The sequence below is a fragment of the Pyxicephalus adspersus genome, chromosome 1 (genome assembly GCF_032062135.1).
Source record: "Pyxicephalus adspersus chromosome 1, UCB_Pads_2.0, whole genome shotgun sequence".
Lineage (NCBI taxonomy): Eukaryota > Metazoa > Chordata > Amphibia > Anura > Pyxicephalidae > Pyxicephalus > Pyxicephalus adspersus.
The window spans coordinates 60,386,076-60,406,316 of NC_092858.1; the positions used below are offsets into that span (position 1 = coordinate 60,386,076).

Consider the following 20,241-nt stretch of genomic DNA (forward strand, 5'->3'; position numbering starts at 1 on the left):
CTGGTCGTTCGTTTCCAACGACTTTCCTCGTTCGTCGGCGTCGTTGGTTACTTTTTTTACGAACGATTTTTGCCCAATCGATCGTTCGTTTTGAACGATAAAAATTGGAAGTGTGTACGCACCTTAACTCTTCTTTTATTAACTGTTCATGTGCTGTCCCGGCAAAAGTAGATTACAGGTTGGTACAATTCAGCTGGCTGCCACTAGATGGCGCCATGAACATCATAAAGTGTAATTGCAGTTCCCTGAATGGCCACTGTGTTTCTGCTAATGATCAGTGATAGAAGAGAGTAAAAAATATCCAGTAGAGACCCCCAAGGAGGACATCTAAATTGCTGTGGATATATAAATAAACCAACTTTAGAAATCAATAATTGTAAGATATTGCAATAACTTACATTAACTAAAAATATATAGTGTGTATGTCATCTCAAAAGTTATTTTGAAACATTTTCAATTAATAGGTTACTAAAGCTTGCCCAAGCAGCAAATCCAAAAAGGTTTCTATACTGTTACTCAGGTCTCTTTTCTGAATGAAAACCAATGCCCATGCCCCTCCCACTACTGGCCACAGCAAGGTTTACACACTGCTGCCTCTGCTTTTTGCCACCATCAAATGATGGGAGGTGTGCAGAAATTTCACCTTTAGGTATTTAATGTAAACAAAGCTCAGGTTTGGAATGGAGAATTGTTGGCAACTGCTAGCAAATGTATACCATAGCTTTACCAGTGATCATGACTAAATAAAATGCAAGAAATGACAAAGCGATTTTAAAATTAGGAATATTATTTAATTGCCAAAATTTTACAACTTCAGTGCTCAAAATACATTTGCTATATTTTCTATCCAAGTAGCTTTATACCTAGATAAGATCAAATTGAGAGAACACAATGGACAAAGAGATGTGCATATGATCTCTGCTTGTGAAGAGAATTAAACACAATAATACAAAAGGAGAAAACAGCAGCTTTCTATGGAAGTACACAGATATACCGGAGGGGGAAAAAAACATTTGCAGCCCTGACAGTAATTCCCAAACCTGCCTCCAAAACATTTTCAGTACACGTTGTCCACACTTTGACCCTGATTTATTAAAGCTCTCCAAGGCTGGAGAGGATACATTTTCATCAGTGAAGCTCATTGATCCAGCAAACGAATGGATTTTTTAAGTCATTTGCTATTTATTAGCAAATGTATTCAGTTCTAGATCTATTCCAGGTTTGGTGAAAGTGTATCTTCTCCAGCCTAAAGAAGCTTTAATAAATCAGGTCTATTGAGAGAAGAGTATGAAGGGTACACATCAATATTCTGTTCGATTCAACTCTATGGAGACTAGCTAGCCTGTGTAAATCTAAACCCTCATTTCTGTGTATTCGGGACCGGCGCATTAACATGGAACTATCACATATTTACCATATTTAAAAGAGTGGCTAGTGGCTAGAATCCAGAGCACCTGTGAGGAAAGGGTGTGCATGCCAAATCAGAATCAAGTTATCACCCTGCCAGCCACTCATTATACTGCAGCAGTGACCGGTACTGGTACCACTCACTGGCTCCTTCATTTATTCTCTATGTGGCTGCTGTGGGGAGAAGCTACATGTACTTATATGAAGAAAAAGTAAACATACTACAAGCCCAGTGCGAACTTACCCTTAAAGTGCTGGGAGTCTCTCAGTAGATGGTTGATAATATGATTAATTGCCTAACATTGCCTGCCATTTCATAAAAACTTTTTTTCTATATAAAAAATTTCAGCTATCATTATTCCTAAATCTCCCTGGTCTGAATATTAGGTGTTTTTAAATGTAAAAGCAGTACATAAAAATACTTAGTATTTTAAATTTACCGCCTCCCAGCCATACACTAGCACACAGATGCCTGGCCGGCATCTGCTTCCCCTGGCCTTGCATCCCCAACGTTCACGTGCCGGGGACGCAGATGGAAGAAAACGCCGGGTATTGCTGGAGTGCACCGTTTACCAGGTAAGCTTTTTAAACTCCCCGGCAATTCCATCCCAAGTGTGGCCCGCGGTTACCGCTTTTGATAAGGATAATTCACCCTGAGCCACTCAGGATTACCGCTAGGGAGGTTAAACTGCTTTAGACATGGATGATGGTTGGCTGTGCAGGCATAATCTGGGCAAAAGATCAAAGTAGAGAGATCTGTTTAATAATTTGTACAAGAAATATATGGTAAAGGGTTCTACATTCCAGGAACAGGTTTGGGAAATACTGAGTTAGGAATGACAAATAGCCATGTTCTCCCCAGGCCCCTTTGAGCCGGGTACACCACTCACATTTTTCAGTATCCGCCTGGCTTTTTTTTGGTGTTTACTAAAGGATGAGTTACAGTACATGGGCCATCACTCACCTACTGCTTCTTCCCACCCTGCTTAAAAAAATTCTGGGGAGAAAATGGATATAGGTTTCTCTAAAGGCAGTGCAAAGTACAGTAACCAACAGCAACCAGTATAGAATGCAGCCAGTTATTGTACATTGCTGTGACTATTTGAAAAAAAGAACTCATGTGGTATCTTTAAACACAGACAAAAATAAAGTTTAACAGTTTTTATCTTCTGCATCCCAGCAGCTAAATATTTGGGGCCCGTGACACCACCATCCCCTCTGATCAGGCCAATAGTATTAGCTCAGCACATGCTAATAAGCCAATAAACTTACAAAAAGTACCCTTGTCTGTCTCAGCACAACTAAATTAGGTAGAGTTGTTCTATATAACATATGTGAAGCATATTCCTAATGGATTTGAGGTGCAATTATAATCAAGGCCAAACTAAGCATTTCACTTCATTTATACAGTGCAGAAACATTTCATGTCAACAGCTCAAAAGCACTCTACCTGGTAATTAATTTCTGTTTAAATTATACATCCAAGTGCTACATAAAGGTCCGGTAATTTTAAGAGTAATTCATAATCTATTTGGATTAGGTTCTTTTATGCCTCAGTAAGAGGCAGCCTAATATATCCAAAGATAGGATGCAACAGGTACACTTTAATTGTACTGAATATTCAGTCAATAGGACCACTGGTATGAGATTAAACTCCTATTTATTGCATATATATCTTTATAGAACACTAATTAGAAGTCTTCCACTGCTGTAAATTGTTGTCTCACCTTTTCTCAGCTGCCACTTCTAAGCATGATCTCCTGATTTCTGGGTAGGCGATGGGCTGCCACATATTCTTGTATGAAGAAAGGTAGAAAGCATGTCCTTCCAGTGGTTCTTGAGGTGGCCAATGACAAATAGAACCTGACTGGTAGTAATAAATGTTTAATAGACACCTTGTGTATATGAACCCCATTCCTCTTTACACAAACCAAGGCTGCCATTCTTAAGTCAGCAATGTTTGTTTGCGATTGTATTCTCCTTAACAAGAGTTCCGAATACAATCATGTTGCATTGATAGATGGAAAGACGATCCATCCTAACAGTACCCCACTTCACATTTTTATATTATAGATACAAAGTTACAGAAATCTATTCTAAATACCAATAATTGATTTTACATTGTAAAATATGTCAATTTAGCTTCATGTATTGTTTTTCTCCAAAAGTAAAAGATCAGAAGTAGAAAATAAATTCATCCTCCAAACAATTTAAAATGTACAATAATAAAAAGGGTAAAACTTCAGTCTGGCCTTTTAAATACTTCATCCAATATCATTATGTACAGAGACATTCACCTGTTTGCTCGCAGGGGATGCCTTGGGCAAGTTGAAAGATATTCACTAAAAAAAAATGGTGCTATATACAATTCTGTACACAAGATCCAGTGCAGCTTTTTTCCCTCCCAGAGGAACTGCCTGCTTAGAACAAAATACCTGAGGATTCACAATATCTTCTTCTGCCGTATCACAGTACTGCTTGTACAATTGTGTCTGCATTTAATTATAAAAACATTAAAATCATAAAACTATAACTTTCCATTAGATGTGTTCAGCCAAACTCAAGAGTCATTATCAATTTAATTAAAGCTTTGTCCTCATTCTGCGGCTTCACTTGAAGAGAAAGAAAAGGTAAGGTCCAGCTGGAAGAATGAAAACTTCAATGTGGTGATGAATCTGCTCCATTCATGGAGTATCTGAAATGAGATACAGAAGAGTTTCTACACATCTTATTGTGAAACTATTAGAGGTAAACCTAATACAATATATAACAGACATACAACCTATATCTTCTTCATTCTCTATGTCTATGCTGAATGGATCTCTGAACATTAGATAGCAATATACATTTTTCCTCTCTAAGCAGATTACAAATGAGCTGATCACCTAAACCAAGTATCCAGATTATTATGTTGTCTGTCTCTGCCCATTTTACCCTCTTTGGAAGTTAGTGTTCGCCCACTTTCATCAATACCAGCAATGCTTTTCTTCTTCTATGTGTTTGTGGTCAGCTCTGTTATTCTGTCATGTCATACTTCTGTAAAGTCAGCTATGTACCAAATCCTCTACCAATCCCACAGGATTTCCCAGCTCTCCAGGAGGATGATGCATCATTTTTACCTCTGAAGCCGCATGAGAAGCTCTGCCACCATGGAGTCAGAGATGCCTGGACAGGCCTCTTCTGCTAAGTAAATAGCTCCATACAGTTCCTCTATGGACCCTACATTGCCACCGGATGCTTGACTCCTTTCTTTTAACTATCAGGAAAAAAATTAACATTATATTCACTCACACCATCACATTGCTATATGGTAAAATGTTTGAAGACTATACATCATTAGAAAAAATATATATGTACAGAACAGTCTAGAACAGATGCCCCCCCCCTCCTCCTCCTCCATACAGAGTCCTATTTTCATTATCCAGTGCAGGGGTTGGCAAACTCCGGTCTTTAGGCCAGATACGGCCTAGCCGGTAGTTCGTTCCGGCCTAACACACCCAGGTTGATGCAGCCTAATCCTGGCCAGCAACGCACGGCTCTGGAGCAACGGGTTGCCAGCGGATCGGCCAGGGGGCGTTAGAAACTACTGGAGCCGGAGAAGCTGCTGCCCCCTTGCAGCTGCTCCCCTATTTACCGTGGCCGACCTTGATACTTCCGCTGCCGCGGTAAATAGGGAAAGCTCCCTGAAGGTAAATCATTGCAGAGGAGAGGGATTTCACTTCAGGGGCGTTCCCTGGTGATGGGTGGAGCCATTAGGGCAGGGCAGGCCTAGTGTGCTCCCGCCCACCCTATAAATGGCCCAGTGGCCATAAAACTTTGCCGACTCCTGATCTAGAATGTGTACATAGCTTAAAAGTAAATCAGAATGTTAACTTATTATTCTAAACAACTGAAAGTGAATCCTATACATAAAATATTTAATATAGGAGGGCTCTTACACTGGGGGTTTACAGATCAGCCAATTTTAGACCTTATCTGAAAATAAGATACACCACGTTTGGGTATCCAACTATGAAAAAAATCAAATTGTACATATACATTTTTATAACTGACAGGACAGCAAACGGTTTAGATAACATAAGTAGATTTGACTAAAACCTTAACAGATCAGGAAGGTAAAGCTACGTACACACTTCCAATTATTATCGTTGGAAAACGAACGACGAACGTTCCTGCACGATATCTACGAACGATCGTATAGCACCAATCCTGCACATAGAGATAACGACACGATCGTTCGTAGATATTGTACACACAATAGATACGATCGTTTGAGCGATAGAGGAACTATGTGCACGACAGGAAAGTGAACGAACGTTCGTTCATTAAGCATGCTCAGACCATGGACGATCAACGAACGATCGTACACACGAACGATGTTCAACGATTGTCGTCCAATCCGATCCGCCGGTCCGGTCGTTCGTTTCCAACGACTTTCCTCGTTCGTCGGCGTCGTTGGTTACTTTTTTTACGAACGATTTTTGCCCAATCGATCGTTCGTCGTTCGTTTTGAACGATAAAAATTGGAAGTGTGTACGCACCTTAACTCCCAGCAAGATAATCACTGCATGTATGGCAGGGCTTACTAGCAACTACTCCTACACCAGATAAACATCATATTAGGACTTAACAGCTCTGTGAGGCCACAAGCTAGCAGAATGTATGTACAGGCAGAGTTGTGTGATGGGATCTTCTAGTTCAATACGCATGAAAACAAGAAATTAAATCATTAGCTAAAAATGTCCACAATATTAAAAAAGCAGCGATCACATTACGTACCTCATTAAATAAAGGTGTCATAATTGTAGACAAACACTGGGATTGTGGCCTTTTCTGAATATCTTTTACCTTCACCAAAACAAAAGAACAATTAATACCGATTTGTAGCAGTCCGTAAACATTGCTTTTTAATGTAATATTTCTGTCTTGCTGATACTGCTAATGCAATGGCATTCTCTGTTACAGGTGAACAAATATAAAATCACTGATTGTCATGAAATCAGTCTGTAGGAGAGGTTGTGGAGTTGTACAACCCATATAGGCCAGGAATGCTGTAGATATAAGCACCATAGCAGCAGTCGTTTTTGTCAAGGTGTGATTTAGCCTATTACATTGTGCATTATTTCAAATTACAAATAAATAGATGACATTGTAGAGGACACCGCAACCTGAAGATGTGTCCCATCTATGGAGTTTTTCCAGTGAAGCCTCCAGTCTGTATATAATAAATATATCACCAATATCAGAGATCACAAGACTAATTGGTTACAGAAACTCTCAGTCCAAGCTGTCCCTGAGCAGGGGTGCTAAATGACAGAGGTAACAGGTCTGTTAGCATATCCTCATCATGATGGGGAACCTCAATATACAGATATTGTGAAAATGAAGGTCTTGTGTACACATTTTATAATCAGAACAACCATTACATATATGGGTGGCTAAAAACAGACGTTATTTTTTATTTGTATTAAATCACCTCATTTTTTTCCTGGTTTTCAAGTTGTGTGGCTTCTTCTTCCATTTTCTTCAGGTCTGGTTCTTGTATTGTAAAAAACCATTTCTTCACACTTTCAGGTTCTCTTGATTGCTCACCATCACTTTCCCTTTGTACAAAAAATAAAAATAAAAAAGACAGTAAGCCACCAACGAATGACAAAAGTATATTTCTGCTTTCATAAATCTGGTGTGGGCAGTTCTTCTTTCCTATCTACCATTAAAGCACATTGGCTTACATCAGTGGTCCCCAATCTTTGGAGCTCGCAGACCACTAAATGCATGGACTCGGGGAGCCTTGTGTCTCTTAAAAGGGGAGGAAAAATCCCCCAGAGTAATGTCATGATGCCAGAACCTGCCCACTCTCCCATCGCAGGTCTAAACCTGTCCAGACACACAACCCGCCCACCTCCCTGAGCCTGCTATGCATACTGGAGAAGTAATATAGGCCCCGTTATATATTCACTTAATGAGACATATTATTAATTGGTTTGTGGCCACCAATGTTTCATTCTGGGGTACAGACTTACCCAGAGTCAGAGTCAGAACTTTCATTACCCTGCTCCAACTTCCAACGCTTATACCTATCAATCAAGTCTGTTAGGTAAGATGTTTTCTTGGCATTCCGCACAATATATTTGTGTTTCAGAAGTTCCCTTGCCGTTGGTCTCTACAATGAAAAGATGTTACATATGTTAATGCAATCTCTGCCAATGAAAATGTACAGGATTCTTTGACCTCTCCTCTCCTCTGCATGCATCTAGGGAAATAGGATGCATTTAAAACAAGATACCTATAGGCATCTACACAAGCCTCTGGAGTTTACTTTCACTTCCTGTCCCTGAGAAAAAGTCAAACCTGTTAGGTTGGAAACACAAGAGGAAAAAACTAAAGCTTTATCAATAATTCTTGTTTAAGTGACAACCAAAACTTTTTGAAGTCCACAAGAGAAGTGAGATAAATGCTCCTGAACAGGGTTGCAGAACAAAACAAGTTTTACATGAGGTGCTAAACCTTTCCTACACATCAAAATTGAAGATGTAGTAGTTGTACTTTATTTAGTTTAACACAGACTGCCCCAGGAGTCCAGCAGGACTATAGTTCCAGGCTACAATACAGGATATATTAGCAAGAGGTTCAGTTAGGTGACCCCTCAAAAAACACAACAGAAAGATAAATTACACCTCTGTGCTTAGAACACTGTTCATTGTTTATTTGTGAGAAATCTAGATGATGATTTCTAGATGTGTTTACAAGGAGTGAGGTGATTAACGTTTCACTCCATGTACAAAAAGTGGCATAACGTGCATTTTACATGTGTTATCCAGCTGATGGGCGTTTCTGAAACTCTTCATTTTAGTGGATCTAGATCCACTGAATAAACCTTGTACACATATGAACCTGGTAATGTAAAAGATATCACTTTTTAGTAATGTTATTATACTTTAATAGCTGTAAGTGCATCAGGCATGCGTTTATCCTCACCCCTGAGCTCTTCACTTTTTGAGCCTTGCCAATGGAACTCAATACAATTTTTGCAAACATTTCAGTGGGGTTCTTTGCTGTAAGCTTGCCATTACCCCATTACCTTCTTTGGCTGACATGTCTTTATGGTGGACCTTGCTATCCACTGCAACACAAACCAACTATAGGAATGATCAGTGGGCAATAGGTAGAGAACCCAGATGGGATATTTTAGATACAAAATCTGTGCTGATGCATATATTGAAGAACTTGGAGCCTGTAGACAATATTTGGTCCTGTTAGTACAGATTTTGCAAGCAAGCATAATCCATCATTGTTCCCTTGTATTTAGAATGTTTAATTGGCTAAACAAATACTGGAAATTATCAGAGCTAAAATTAAAAAAAATAGTGGAAATACAAAAACATCCCATGTTGAATTTAGTTGTCCAAAAGTTATAGGTGGAGGCTGGTGGGACCAGTCAGCGTCTAGCTTTAGAAAAGGCTTGGATTATCAAACAGTGAGGTCTACCAGCCACAGTGCCCAATTATTGTATTTTCTTGCCTGCATGTACATGTTCAAGTTCATAAAATCCTGAGGAACTCCAGCATAGATATCCCACCAACAGAAATAGAAGAGACTGGTACTTCACTACATGAACTAAAGGTTGAAACATCAAATGTCGAACAACGATTGGATTTGCAGCACGGTGGCTCAGTGGTTAGCTTTGGTGCCTTTGCAGCGCTAGGTTCCCAGGTTCGAATCTCAGCCAGGACACTATCTACATGGAGTTTGCAGGTTCTCCCCGTGTCTGCGTGGGTTTCCTCTGGGTACTCTGGTTTCCTCCCACATCCCAAAAACATGCAGTTATGTTAATTGGCTACACCCCAATATTGACAGACTGTATTAAAAAGACATATGACTGAGGTAATAATATTAAATTGTGAGCCACTTTGAGGGACAGCTAGTGACATGACTACGGACTTTGTACAGCACTGCGTAATATAATGGTGCTATACAAATACTGTGTAGTAATAATTTATGCTTTTAAATGAATTGCTATTAGGGCCCAGTCTTCAAATTATCCAGAATTATCATCATCAGGAGTCAGTTTATTTATTCAGTTGTCACACGCTATGTCTATGGTTGGAAGAACTGTCGCATGATTTTGGATCAGCATAGAAGGCCACATGCTGGTTGCTAAAACCACTACGGGGAACACATGATAATTTTAAAAAGCAGTGTAAATATTTAAAAAAAAACTGTTCTCCCAGCATTTATTTACAGAACCAATGCAGTAATAGGACCACTAAGTACTATAGCAAGCTGAATTGACAATATGTTGACAGTGTTTGCCAGTCTGTGATAATTACATTCCACAAATATATGGTACAATTGTTAGACTTACAAAGCTCGGCTCTTTATTCAAACAGGCTTCCACAAATTCCTTCAGGAGTTTACTGTAGTTTCCGTCCAATGTTGGTGGGTTGTTTTTGGGAATGTGGAACAACACTTTCATTGGATGCATTTCAGAAAGAGGTGGCTCTCCTTTAGCCAATTCAATTGCTGTAATGCCCAGTGACCAAATATCAGCCTGTAACACAAAACATATTCTAGTAGGTGGAGACAAAGAAGGTTTCCATACTGAGACAGAAGTATTATTGCCCACCAATTCGCACATACACCTGCATAATGTAGGGCTTCAGAGAAGATGATCATTAAGAAAGCCATTTCATTATTCAGTCTCAGTGACAATGGTCACCTGGACAAAAGAAAGGATCTTCAGGAATAACTGAGCTCACTGCCCATTTGTTGTGCCCAAGGCTGTGGAGCTATCTGGAAATATGTAGGGGATTCTGAGCAATAGTATCTGCACCCACTACACTGTGACTTCCATGAAATTGTGCTCCTATTTTACTACGGTTTAAAGAAAGATAAGATGTTTGTTGTAGCAGTGGTGAGAGAAGCACACATCTGTGCATCGGCACAATGCTAGTAAGACAAGTGCACATTACTGTGGAAGGAAGAATAGACACGTTTATCAATGCATTGATGGCAAAAGAAGTGTGTTTGTGGGCAGCGATGGCAAGTAATAAAGTGTGTGTCACTGTCGTAGTAGTAAAAGGAGATGTGCACATCTGTCCAGAGGTGACAAGAATGGAAGAGCATATTGCTTCAGCTGTGTCTAAAGAAGGGCATGTCTGTTCGATCACGGTGAAAGAAGATGTGTGAGATGGCGAATGGGTTATTTGAGGGAAATAAACAATGGCTGGCTGTATGCATACTGACACTAGATTCAGCAAAAAGTCATATTCCAGTGACAAAATGTAATGTAGCTTCTACTACCCAACACTAGTTGAAAGGTTCATGTTAAATGTAGGATATTAACAGAATGACTTATTTATCAAGTTGTTGGGCTTTTGCATTTTTTACTGCTTTGATAGTTGTTATTGTGTTAAACAGCCAAGACAACACAGAACAGTAATCTAGAGACCCAGAAATGAGATCAGATTCCAATTAGCATTTAGAGAAAGCACGGGCCAATGAGGCCGCAAACACCATGTGAGCATTTGTGTGTATTGCTCTCTTTTTGTAATGAAGCACACACATAAATACTGTGTGCTGGATAAAAAGGAATGAAAAGGTTAAAAGACCGCGATTTCCAACTTCCAAAAGAATTTTGTGTTGGACTTTTGGTAGAAAATGTGTTGACTGCTTTTGGCAGAGGTGTACTCAGTTAAGAAGCTGTTCTACAGGTTTGCCCATCATCAGTATTCATAAAGTCCTCACCATACAACACAAGCAGGTCAGCCTTTAAATAGAACACAGGCTAATTGTGTTCACACAGTGATTCATTATTCATAGCATGACTTTAAAGATCTTTAATTATTATCAGGCTAAAATCACAAGTATACAAATATCCCCTTTACTTGCCTTGGAATCATATGCTGATTGCTTTATCACCTCGGGTGCCATCCAGAAAGGGGTACCCACAAATGTATTTCTCTTAATCTGTGTATCTGTAAGCTGTCCAGCAACACCAAAGTCAGCAAGCTTAACATCGCCATTTTCAGACAATAACACGTTGGCCGCTGAAAAATAAAACACCATGTAATTAACGTAATTACCTATTACCTGAAACTATATATTGCTTATGTCAGAGCTATGTCTTTACCTTTGATGTCTCTGTGAATCTTCTTTTCCGAATGTAAATAGTCAAGTCCTTTTAGAATTTCCCTTAATATTGTGGCAATCTGTGTTTCATCTAGCTGACCAGGCTCCAGCTGACAAAGAATAGACAATAAAAAAAATATGAAAGCATGGAATACCAAAAGAGTAAAATACTTTTCTTACACCACAGCTTATGCATTTGTAATAATTAGAAAGGCATGAGTGTCTGTTATATGTAAACATGGCTGTATAAAAATGTGCGCATGTCTATTTACTCCACATTTCCAGTTTAGAATTTGACCATTTCTGAGAGTCAATAGAACCAGCTTTGCAAAGGTGTTCATGCACGTTTTATTCAGACTATATGATTAGTCAGATTCTTTATATTTACACACAACATACCTATTGAAAAATCAAACATCATTTGTCTTTTAGTCCAATCAAAAAGCAAACAATTGCAATAATGAACTTAAAACATGCACAAAAAAACTAGCACAGTGGTTTTTTTGATTTGGTAATTTAGTTGGGTAAATATTTAACACTGTATAGATATTTTTACATATATAGCCAGCAGTAGCTCTTGCTCCCTCCCAGCCCCCACACTTCTATGCTCACTTTGCTCACAGGAGCATGCACATTTACTCAAAAGCCTTCATTTGCCTCCTTGTATGGGAAGCAGCGCCAATATGGAAAGGCATTGCAATGACTTGATGGCATTGGCTTTATCAGAAGGCTGAGTATTGGCCATCTTAAAATGGAAACAAAGGAAGGGCACTCTATGAACCATGAAAGCATTGGCCGGTAAGAGCCTGTGGAAAAATTATTAATGAAGATTGTGTTGTGATAGCCAGCACAACTAAATCAGAGTTTTAGGAGTCAGTCATTAGGTCCCTGGAATGTGAGGGTCCTAAATATGGACAGTCCTTTTCAGACACATTAACACAACATTTAGTAATGTGTCAGACGGATGTAATACAAAAACACATCAGAAAATGTAACATCAACTTTCAGCAAGCTTCCCATCGAAAAGTCTACCACAACAAGTAGACACTGAATAATTGCATCTGCAAGTTTATTTATAGATCTGAAGCACATTTTTTTAGGATGTCATCTGATTAGTGAAATTAAATAATCAGCTACAGATGTCAGAAAGCAGCAGAATGAAAAATGAGGGGATGAAAAGAATACTTCTAAGAACTGAATTGAAAAAGGCTGTAATAAAAGCTGTAATAAACATGTCGTACTTACAAATAAAAAAAAAGTAACGTAAAATTATACACACCAGATCCAAAGCAGATCCTCCTCCAAGGTATTCCATTATAATCCATAATTTTGTGTCCTATAAAGATAATCCATATTAAACACAACTCCCCAATATGAATTATCACAGTCTGAAACCATAACAAACAATGCAGAGCGTTCTCTCAACTTATTATTGCACATGTAGTAATCCTGACTTTGTCATCGGTGTAAAATACATAATAAAATGTATTACTTCTCACTTGTGTGTTTTATTTGATTTATACACAGAGAAACAATGGGCGTCCTCTATGTTTTTAGGTCTGTCTGTGTTGCGTTTTATCCTCACTTCCTGTTCAGTGAAAATGTCACTAGAATAGAAGTTAGTAAAATCATAAAAAGGGTTTAACCAGAGTACACTCATCATGATCAGAGAAATTCAGATTGGGAGAAGGACAGTAGAAATGTCTGAACTATGTTCACATACACAGGTCATAGTTTTATATTCTACCTCCCATGTATTGTATTTGAACAGAGACATTTCTAGCTGCTTTTATGACAAGAATAAATCTAAAACAATCTTTTCTTCCCTATAAACAAGTCATCCACGGGAACCATCTGTGCATGAAATCAAACATGTATGTGGTAACCTAAAGGTATTTCAGAATCAACTCTTGAGAGTTGCCCAATAAAAAAAGCAGCCCATCGCGGTGGCCAAATATTATCTGATCATCAGAGAAATGTTTTGTTTTTTTAAATTTAATGTCTGACACTCCTTCCTATACCTATTAGCACCTATGCTGTATACCAAACATGTTTGGCTTTGCTGTAAGACTAAGTTTTGGTTAATGACCTCTAAGCCTCCAATGAGTTTAGTTTATATACACAAGTCCTGGACAGCTTATTCGGCTACATGACCAATCCCTGGCAATTTAAAGGACTTTTTTGCAGGTAATACATCATAGAACAAGATCCTTACTTTCTTTTAATGAGTTACAGTACAGAACTTCCTCAAACTTCTTTGGTCTTCATGGGAAAAATATTTGATTATGTATCATTTGTGGTATAAAGGGAAGACCCTCTATTGATGCAATTCTACCTTTTTGTTACAGGTTCCTTGGAGGGTGGGGGTAAGGGAATATACCATATCTCTAGGGATCCTTGGGTGTTAAAGTGTTCTTTTTTGTGCTCTCCTTCCCCTTTTCTAGCTTAATTATAGCTCACCTATCAATATCTTCAGGTGATGGGCCTGATCTATTAAAGCTCTCTAAGACTGGATAGGATAGACTATCATAGGTGAACCTGAGTGATCCATTAAACCTGGAATTGACTTCTTTAAAAATAATTTCCTATTAGCTGGCAAATGATTTAAATCCTGGACCAGATCCAATTCCAGGTTTGCCGAACACCTAGGTTCACCTTTGACAGTCTATCTTCTCCAGTCTTGGTCAGCTTTAATAAATCAGGACCATTGTGTTTACATATTTACAGTAATGTTTTATATGTTTAGCAGAATTTATATTACAGCAGTCTTTATACTAATGTGCATAGCTGAGACTACCTTTTGACCTTCACATAAACTTCAACACTTGAGTGCCGTACTCACAAGCTAAGGTTTATACGTTTTGTAATTTCTTCCTTTTTTGTTAACTAGTACATTTACATAAACAAAGCTTAGCAATAAAGGTACATATCTGTGTCATCAGGCAGCAGGTGAAATAATGGGTGCTCCTTGCATAGTTACAATTATATTATTTGCATGACTACATTCCTATCAAAAAGAAAAACGTAACTCCATGAGGAATCAGTTTCAGTGACAAAGTTTTTTGAGCAGTGGTTTGATTACATGAAATTCACCTTGAATACATTGGAATTACATCACATTTTTTAGACATCGTTACTCCATGGCACGATCCATGGTTTCTCTGATACAAAATAAGTTTTCACTGTAATGTAACGTATGCCTCCTGCCAATGACTACTGTAAGGCCAAAGGAGTTTATGGCAATGGCTACAATGTTCTCAAATAATAGTTTTTTTTTTTCAAGACCGCTTCATTTTATATATATTTATATTTCATTCCCTTTCCTTCCCTCCCTCTTTCTATCCCTAATTTTTGGACCGATACTGATTTGTAATTATTTTGTTTGTTGAGGACAGAAAAAACAAAAGAAAATAAAAATATTTTAAACCATAGTACATGACAGAAAATGAAAACGATAATAGTCTGGGGACAAGATACATTACAGTTCTGGGACTGAATCAGATTTGCTATATTCGGTGAAAAATTGTCCCATTTCACATAAATATGACATTTACAATTTTATATTTTTGTAATGTTTCTGTACTGTATGCTCAATCGTTTCTTAACTGTATGTAGTTTGATATGTCTATTTGTATTCATAAATAAACTTATAAAAAAAAACGTATTAGTGTTGTCTATAGAGTTATATAAATACAGATCTAAATCACCAGAAGTTTGTTTCCTTTATATGAATTATTTTATTAGCTACAGATTTTAAAGTACAGAAAAACTATGCAGCAACTCCCTGGAAATGACAGGTCTCAGGGATGACTCCACCAACGCCTCTACATTTTATAGTCACACCTTTATACTTTTATTTAATCACTGGCTTTGTACTGATGTCGTCCTTGTTGTCTTTTATATACCAGACAAAAAAGGACTGCCGATTTGTTATAAAAAACAAAACAAAACAAAAAAAAAACAACAAAATGTATACTTGCCACTGAGAAGACATATTCTTGATGTAGCTGTCTATCAATTACTGCACTGAATTTAGTTCACAAATATCTCTTATTTACAGTACAAAGGCATGTTTTTACAAAAACCAAGTCCAACTCCCGCCAAGCAGCTCCATACTTCCCTCCCCCAATGGCGCTGGACTAACATTTTGATCTGAGGCCCAGCTGGTAAATATTTAGTGTGGGGTTGCCTGTGTCTGAGCAGTAATTCTCCAAAAACCTGAATAGCATGTTGTTTCTGTCGTACAAATACTATAATATTCAAGTTTATAGGACATCAGTGTGCAGTGATTGCTACCATCAAAGCTTAAAGATGTGGGCACTTTCTTTGCAAAAGATTCCTTTATAAACTTGTGAAAGTGGAAGACAGTATGAGATGGATCTGGAATGGCAAGCATGGTCGAGATACATAGATACTCTGATCTGACCTCACAGAACCCTTCACTTTCCATGGAGATCAGCAAAGGCAGACAAAAGATCATGTGTATCCCCATATTGAAGAACATTATGTTATGTGCAGGGCATAACAGTAACTAGTGTATAACACCATATCAATTCCAGGAAAATAAATCATAAGCAGAAACAAATCTTTTGTAATCAAATCATTATTTCAATGATGTTTGCTCATAATGTCAAACAAAGAAGTTACATGTTCAAAAGTGACATGACTTTAGACCGATGCATAGTATGTCAGTGATATGTAAAAAAAATTTAAAAATGTTCTGCATTATACTCAATGTTTGTTTTGGTATGGAGATACACTTTAAAGGTTTAATCCATCCAGAGATCAGATAAAAGCAATAAGCAAGTAGTTAACGCTCTCCAGGATATCCAACAGACTCTTTCATTAGCAAGCACCATAAAAACCTTTCTAAAGTCCCTGACATCCCTCAAATCCCTATACAACTATCAACTTTGTAAATCCAACAGCCAACATAGAGCTGGCTTTAGATAATGTTGCTCCTGCCACCTTCCGCTACCCCCGCCCTGCCAACCCCCGACCCTGGCTCAATACCCTCACCAAACAGCTACATAATAATAATAATAATAATATTGTCTTCTCCCACATAACAGAAATTAGGACTGGCCATTTATAGAAAAATCAGCCCAAGAGCTGACTGTGTAATGCTACAGTTTTAAAAAAACCTGAATTGAAGGATCTGCAGATATTGTAACCCATGAAACAGTTAGTGTCATAATTTACCATAATGCAAATACTAGGATTTCTAGAGTACAGTGGACTGATAAGAGTTGTTAGATCATAGTAACAGGAGACATTTCAAGAGACCATCATACCCACTATGACACCATGACACAAGCTGGCAGCAATGTTATAGTCTGCAGTCACATCCCTGCTTTAGGGCCGGGGCAGCTTGCAGTCATCAAGTCAACTAAGAACTCTTCATCATAATGAAGTATGAGATTGCCTTTTCTGGCAGGTGGTATATATATCAGTACTTCTGAAATTTTGCCTTTTCGTACTTGCCAGTGTGGTAGAGGTGTCACAATCAAATGATTTTATGTACTTAAATTCACAAGTTACTCCTTAAAATTAACTTTTAAATACAAATTGCCATACATATATATTATAAACATGTATTTGGAAAATTCAGCTGATCTGACAAACTCTGGTAAAAATGAAAGCATATCAAATAAAATGAAAAGTTGGAAAACATATTTTCTAAATAACACATAACACTTTATTTATAAAACAGGGGATCAGACATTGGGTCTGATTTATGAAAGCTCTCCAAGAGAAGATTCACTTTCAACTGTGAAGCTGGGTTAGCTGGATCACCCAGGTTCACTAATGAAAGTGTATCTTCTCCAGCTTTGGAGAGCTTTAATAAATCAGACCCATTCCATCAAAAAATTCCCTTGGGCATATTCCAGATTCATGTGTTTCAATGGAAGTAATTGATTCCTACCAGGGAATGTTAGATTTCCTGTTTTAAAAATATATAATAAGTGGATAATGAAAAATAACAATATTTACATAACATTCAAGCACAGATCAAACTGGTGAAAAGCGAGTTCAGTGACTACTACTAAATCTTACTTTCAGGTAGGACCCATAATATTTTGTCACATAAGGACTATCGCATTGGCTCAGCACTGTGATCTCTTGCTGAATATCTTCTATTTCATCCTCTGCTTCTTCCAGATCTATAATTTTTATAGCTACAACTTTCTGAGTCCTATTATCAATCCCTTTGAAAACTTCTCCAAAAGACCCTTTCCCAATCTTTTCCAACTTTCTAAATAGTTCTTCAGGGTCTGCCTTCAGATTCTGCCAAGAAAACATACAAACAGGTGGGTAAAATTAATTAGGTTATAATAATACAATGCATGCACTAAGATTGAGATTTTTATATATAAACACCTAAAAGGTTTTGCATTGCAAAGATAGATAACTTTTTTTTTCTTAGGAAGGTGCTAGTAGTTTGTCACATTCAACTGAACTGGTTCTGTTATTTTGAAGATGTCACACCACTAATTAAGCAGCTTAAAAAAAAAAAAAAAGATATCATTTCTGCAAAATAAAGATTTTCTGTTTATACACTGCATGTAAGCATGGCTTCCTACAAGCTGCCATTACAGCCCTGTTAGTCATAAAGTCCATACATTCCTGCTGTGCACTCATCTGGGTCACTGGTAAATGTGACCACACCAGGCCTCCATACTACTGCCATGCATATGTTTGTTAGAAAATAGCAGTAAGAGCTAAGTCCACATAAGAATCCTGCCCAGAGCTCAGGAAGATAAAATCTTAGAAATTCAGCCATCTATTGATCTTTTTAAAGAAATGTTACAAAAAAATGAATACAGTTTCCCTAAAATGGCACAGTGGATACTCCAAGAGTCCGCGCACACATAATAAAGGAAAACTGGTAAAATAGGTATCACATTTCCATAAAGGCGGTGAAAGGCTTTTATACGACCTAAATCAACAAAAAGTGCTAATAGTGCCATAGCCCATAGCAACCAATCAGAATCCAGCACGCACTGGTGTGAGCTCAGCAAAGGGAATATTGACTGACTATATTAAAGAACAAACACTCAATTCAACTACAAAACAAACTGTATCTTGAAATCAGTGTAACAGGATACATAAGAAGATGAAGAAATCACAAAGTTGTAGCAGGAACTGCATTAACACTCCGCCAACTACAAGCAAATAAACATCCAGCAATTACTATAAAAAGTTTAACTTTGTAAGTTTTATTGTTTTCTTATTCCATGCTTTAACAGTTTTCATAGCAGAGCCAGGTCAGTGTAAACATTGCTGTGTTTACATGCAGTATGTCTAAATACTAAGGAATAGCTAGGCGTCTACTTCATTCCCAATTCACCTTGTTCACCCTCTGAAGAGGCCCTCCAACAAGGGTATGGCTACACTTATTTGTAGTGTACACTAGCATGTGTCAAGTGAGGGCTTTATAGACACAAACGTATTGTATAAAGACAATACCAAAAGGATTTGTTGGGTTTATCTTATACGTTGTATTTTAAAGCAGATCTTTTCCGAAGGAAACATGGAGGCTGCCATTGCTGACTACTTATTCAGTAAAGGATATAGGTCTGGTCGTCATGCTTACACCATGGCTTCAATACTTGAAACTACGAGCTATGTACATGTCAGAAGATTCTGGAGATGCCTGAGATGAACGACCGTGCTTGTCTAAGTGTTCAGAAGTCCCTCAATGTTGTGCATCAATCCATCCTGGAGGATTGATTAATCATTGTTAATGATCACTCCTATAGAGGAGGTGCACAGTGGGGTGCTGCTCACTTGTCCACTCTCCATGGAACAGAATGGCTCTGTGTGTACAGAGCACGTTCATTCATCTGTCATGGGAAACAATCAGGAAAGTGCAGGAAGGGAGAAGTGTTTTCATGCCGTCCAGCTAAAAACAATTTCTGCTGTCTGGCCACATTCACTAAATTGGTGAATAAACCTGCAGGCATCCACCCTAGACGGGTGCTTTTTCTTAGCAAATTAAGAAACTATAACATGCATGAGATTTAAACCAAATGTCTGTTCCAATTATATTGTTGTTTGTTTTCTCTTACATCTATTTATATTTGTATAAATGTTCATATTGGGTATTAAAAGCTAGAATGAGGCAAACAACAGATAAAAGAATAAAAGCCAAAATAAAATTGACCCCCAACCTAAATTACAGTTTCACTTTAAAGGCAACTTCATAGAACAGACATGATTGGGGCTGATTTACTATCACGATTGACTTGTTTTTAGGATGTCATGTCCAGAGCAGTCACCCTGATCCTGACTTTTCTACTCTTGAATCACAGACCCTGATTTAATCAAGCTCTCCAAGGCTGGAGAAGATATACTTTCATCAGCTGGATGATCCAACAAACCTGGCATTGATTTCTTCAAAGTCATTCGTTATTTGCTAGCAATGTTTTTAATCCTGGACCAGATCCATTCCAGGTTTGCTGGATCACCCAGCTTCACTGATGAATGTGTATCCTCTCCAGCCTTTAAGAGCTTTCATAAGAGACTTACTAAGCAATGAAACAAAGACCATGATGACAGCCAAGAACTCTTATTGTGAACCTGTAACTCTGCAAATATTGAAGCTCCTACTGCAAGGACACAATAACAAAAAGCTGGCTGTAGGTAAAGCCATAACTCTCTCTTTGACCCTCTCCAGTCTGGTTTTAGAGCTGCCCATTC

General features: G+C 38.0%; 1 protein-coding gene across 1 annotated transcript in view; it reads right to left on the reverse strand.

Moving 5' to 3' along the window:
• Positions 1–769: 769 nt before the first annotated feature.
• Positions 770–20,241, reverse strand: part of STK24 (serine/threonine kinase 24) — a 22,282-nt gene continuing 2,810 nt past the window's right edge. Inside the window, exons 2-11 of the mRNA XM_072411342.1 lie at positions 17,596–17,826; positions 12,818–12,874; positions 11,540–11,648; positions 11,299–11,456; positions 9,773–9,958; positions 7,431–7,570; positions 6,884–7,010; positions 6,187–6,255; positions 4,527–4,663; positions 770–4,102 (exon numbers count right to left, since the gene is read on the reverse strand). Of these exons, the coding sequence (XP_072267443.1) occupies positions 4,066–4,102; positions 4,527–4,663; positions 6,187–6,255; positions 6,884–7,010; positions 7,431–7,570; positions 9,773–9,958; positions 11,299–11,456; positions 11,540–11,648; positions 12,818–12,874; positions 17,596–17,826 (1,251 nt within the window). The 3' untranslated portion in view covers positions 770–4,065. The remainder of the gene's footprint in view (positions 4,103–4,526; positions 4,664–6,186; positions 6,256–6,883; positions 7,011–7,430; positions 7,571–9,772; positions 9,959–11,298; positions 11,457–11,539; positions 11,649–12,817; positions 12,875–17,595; positions 17,827–20,241) is intronic.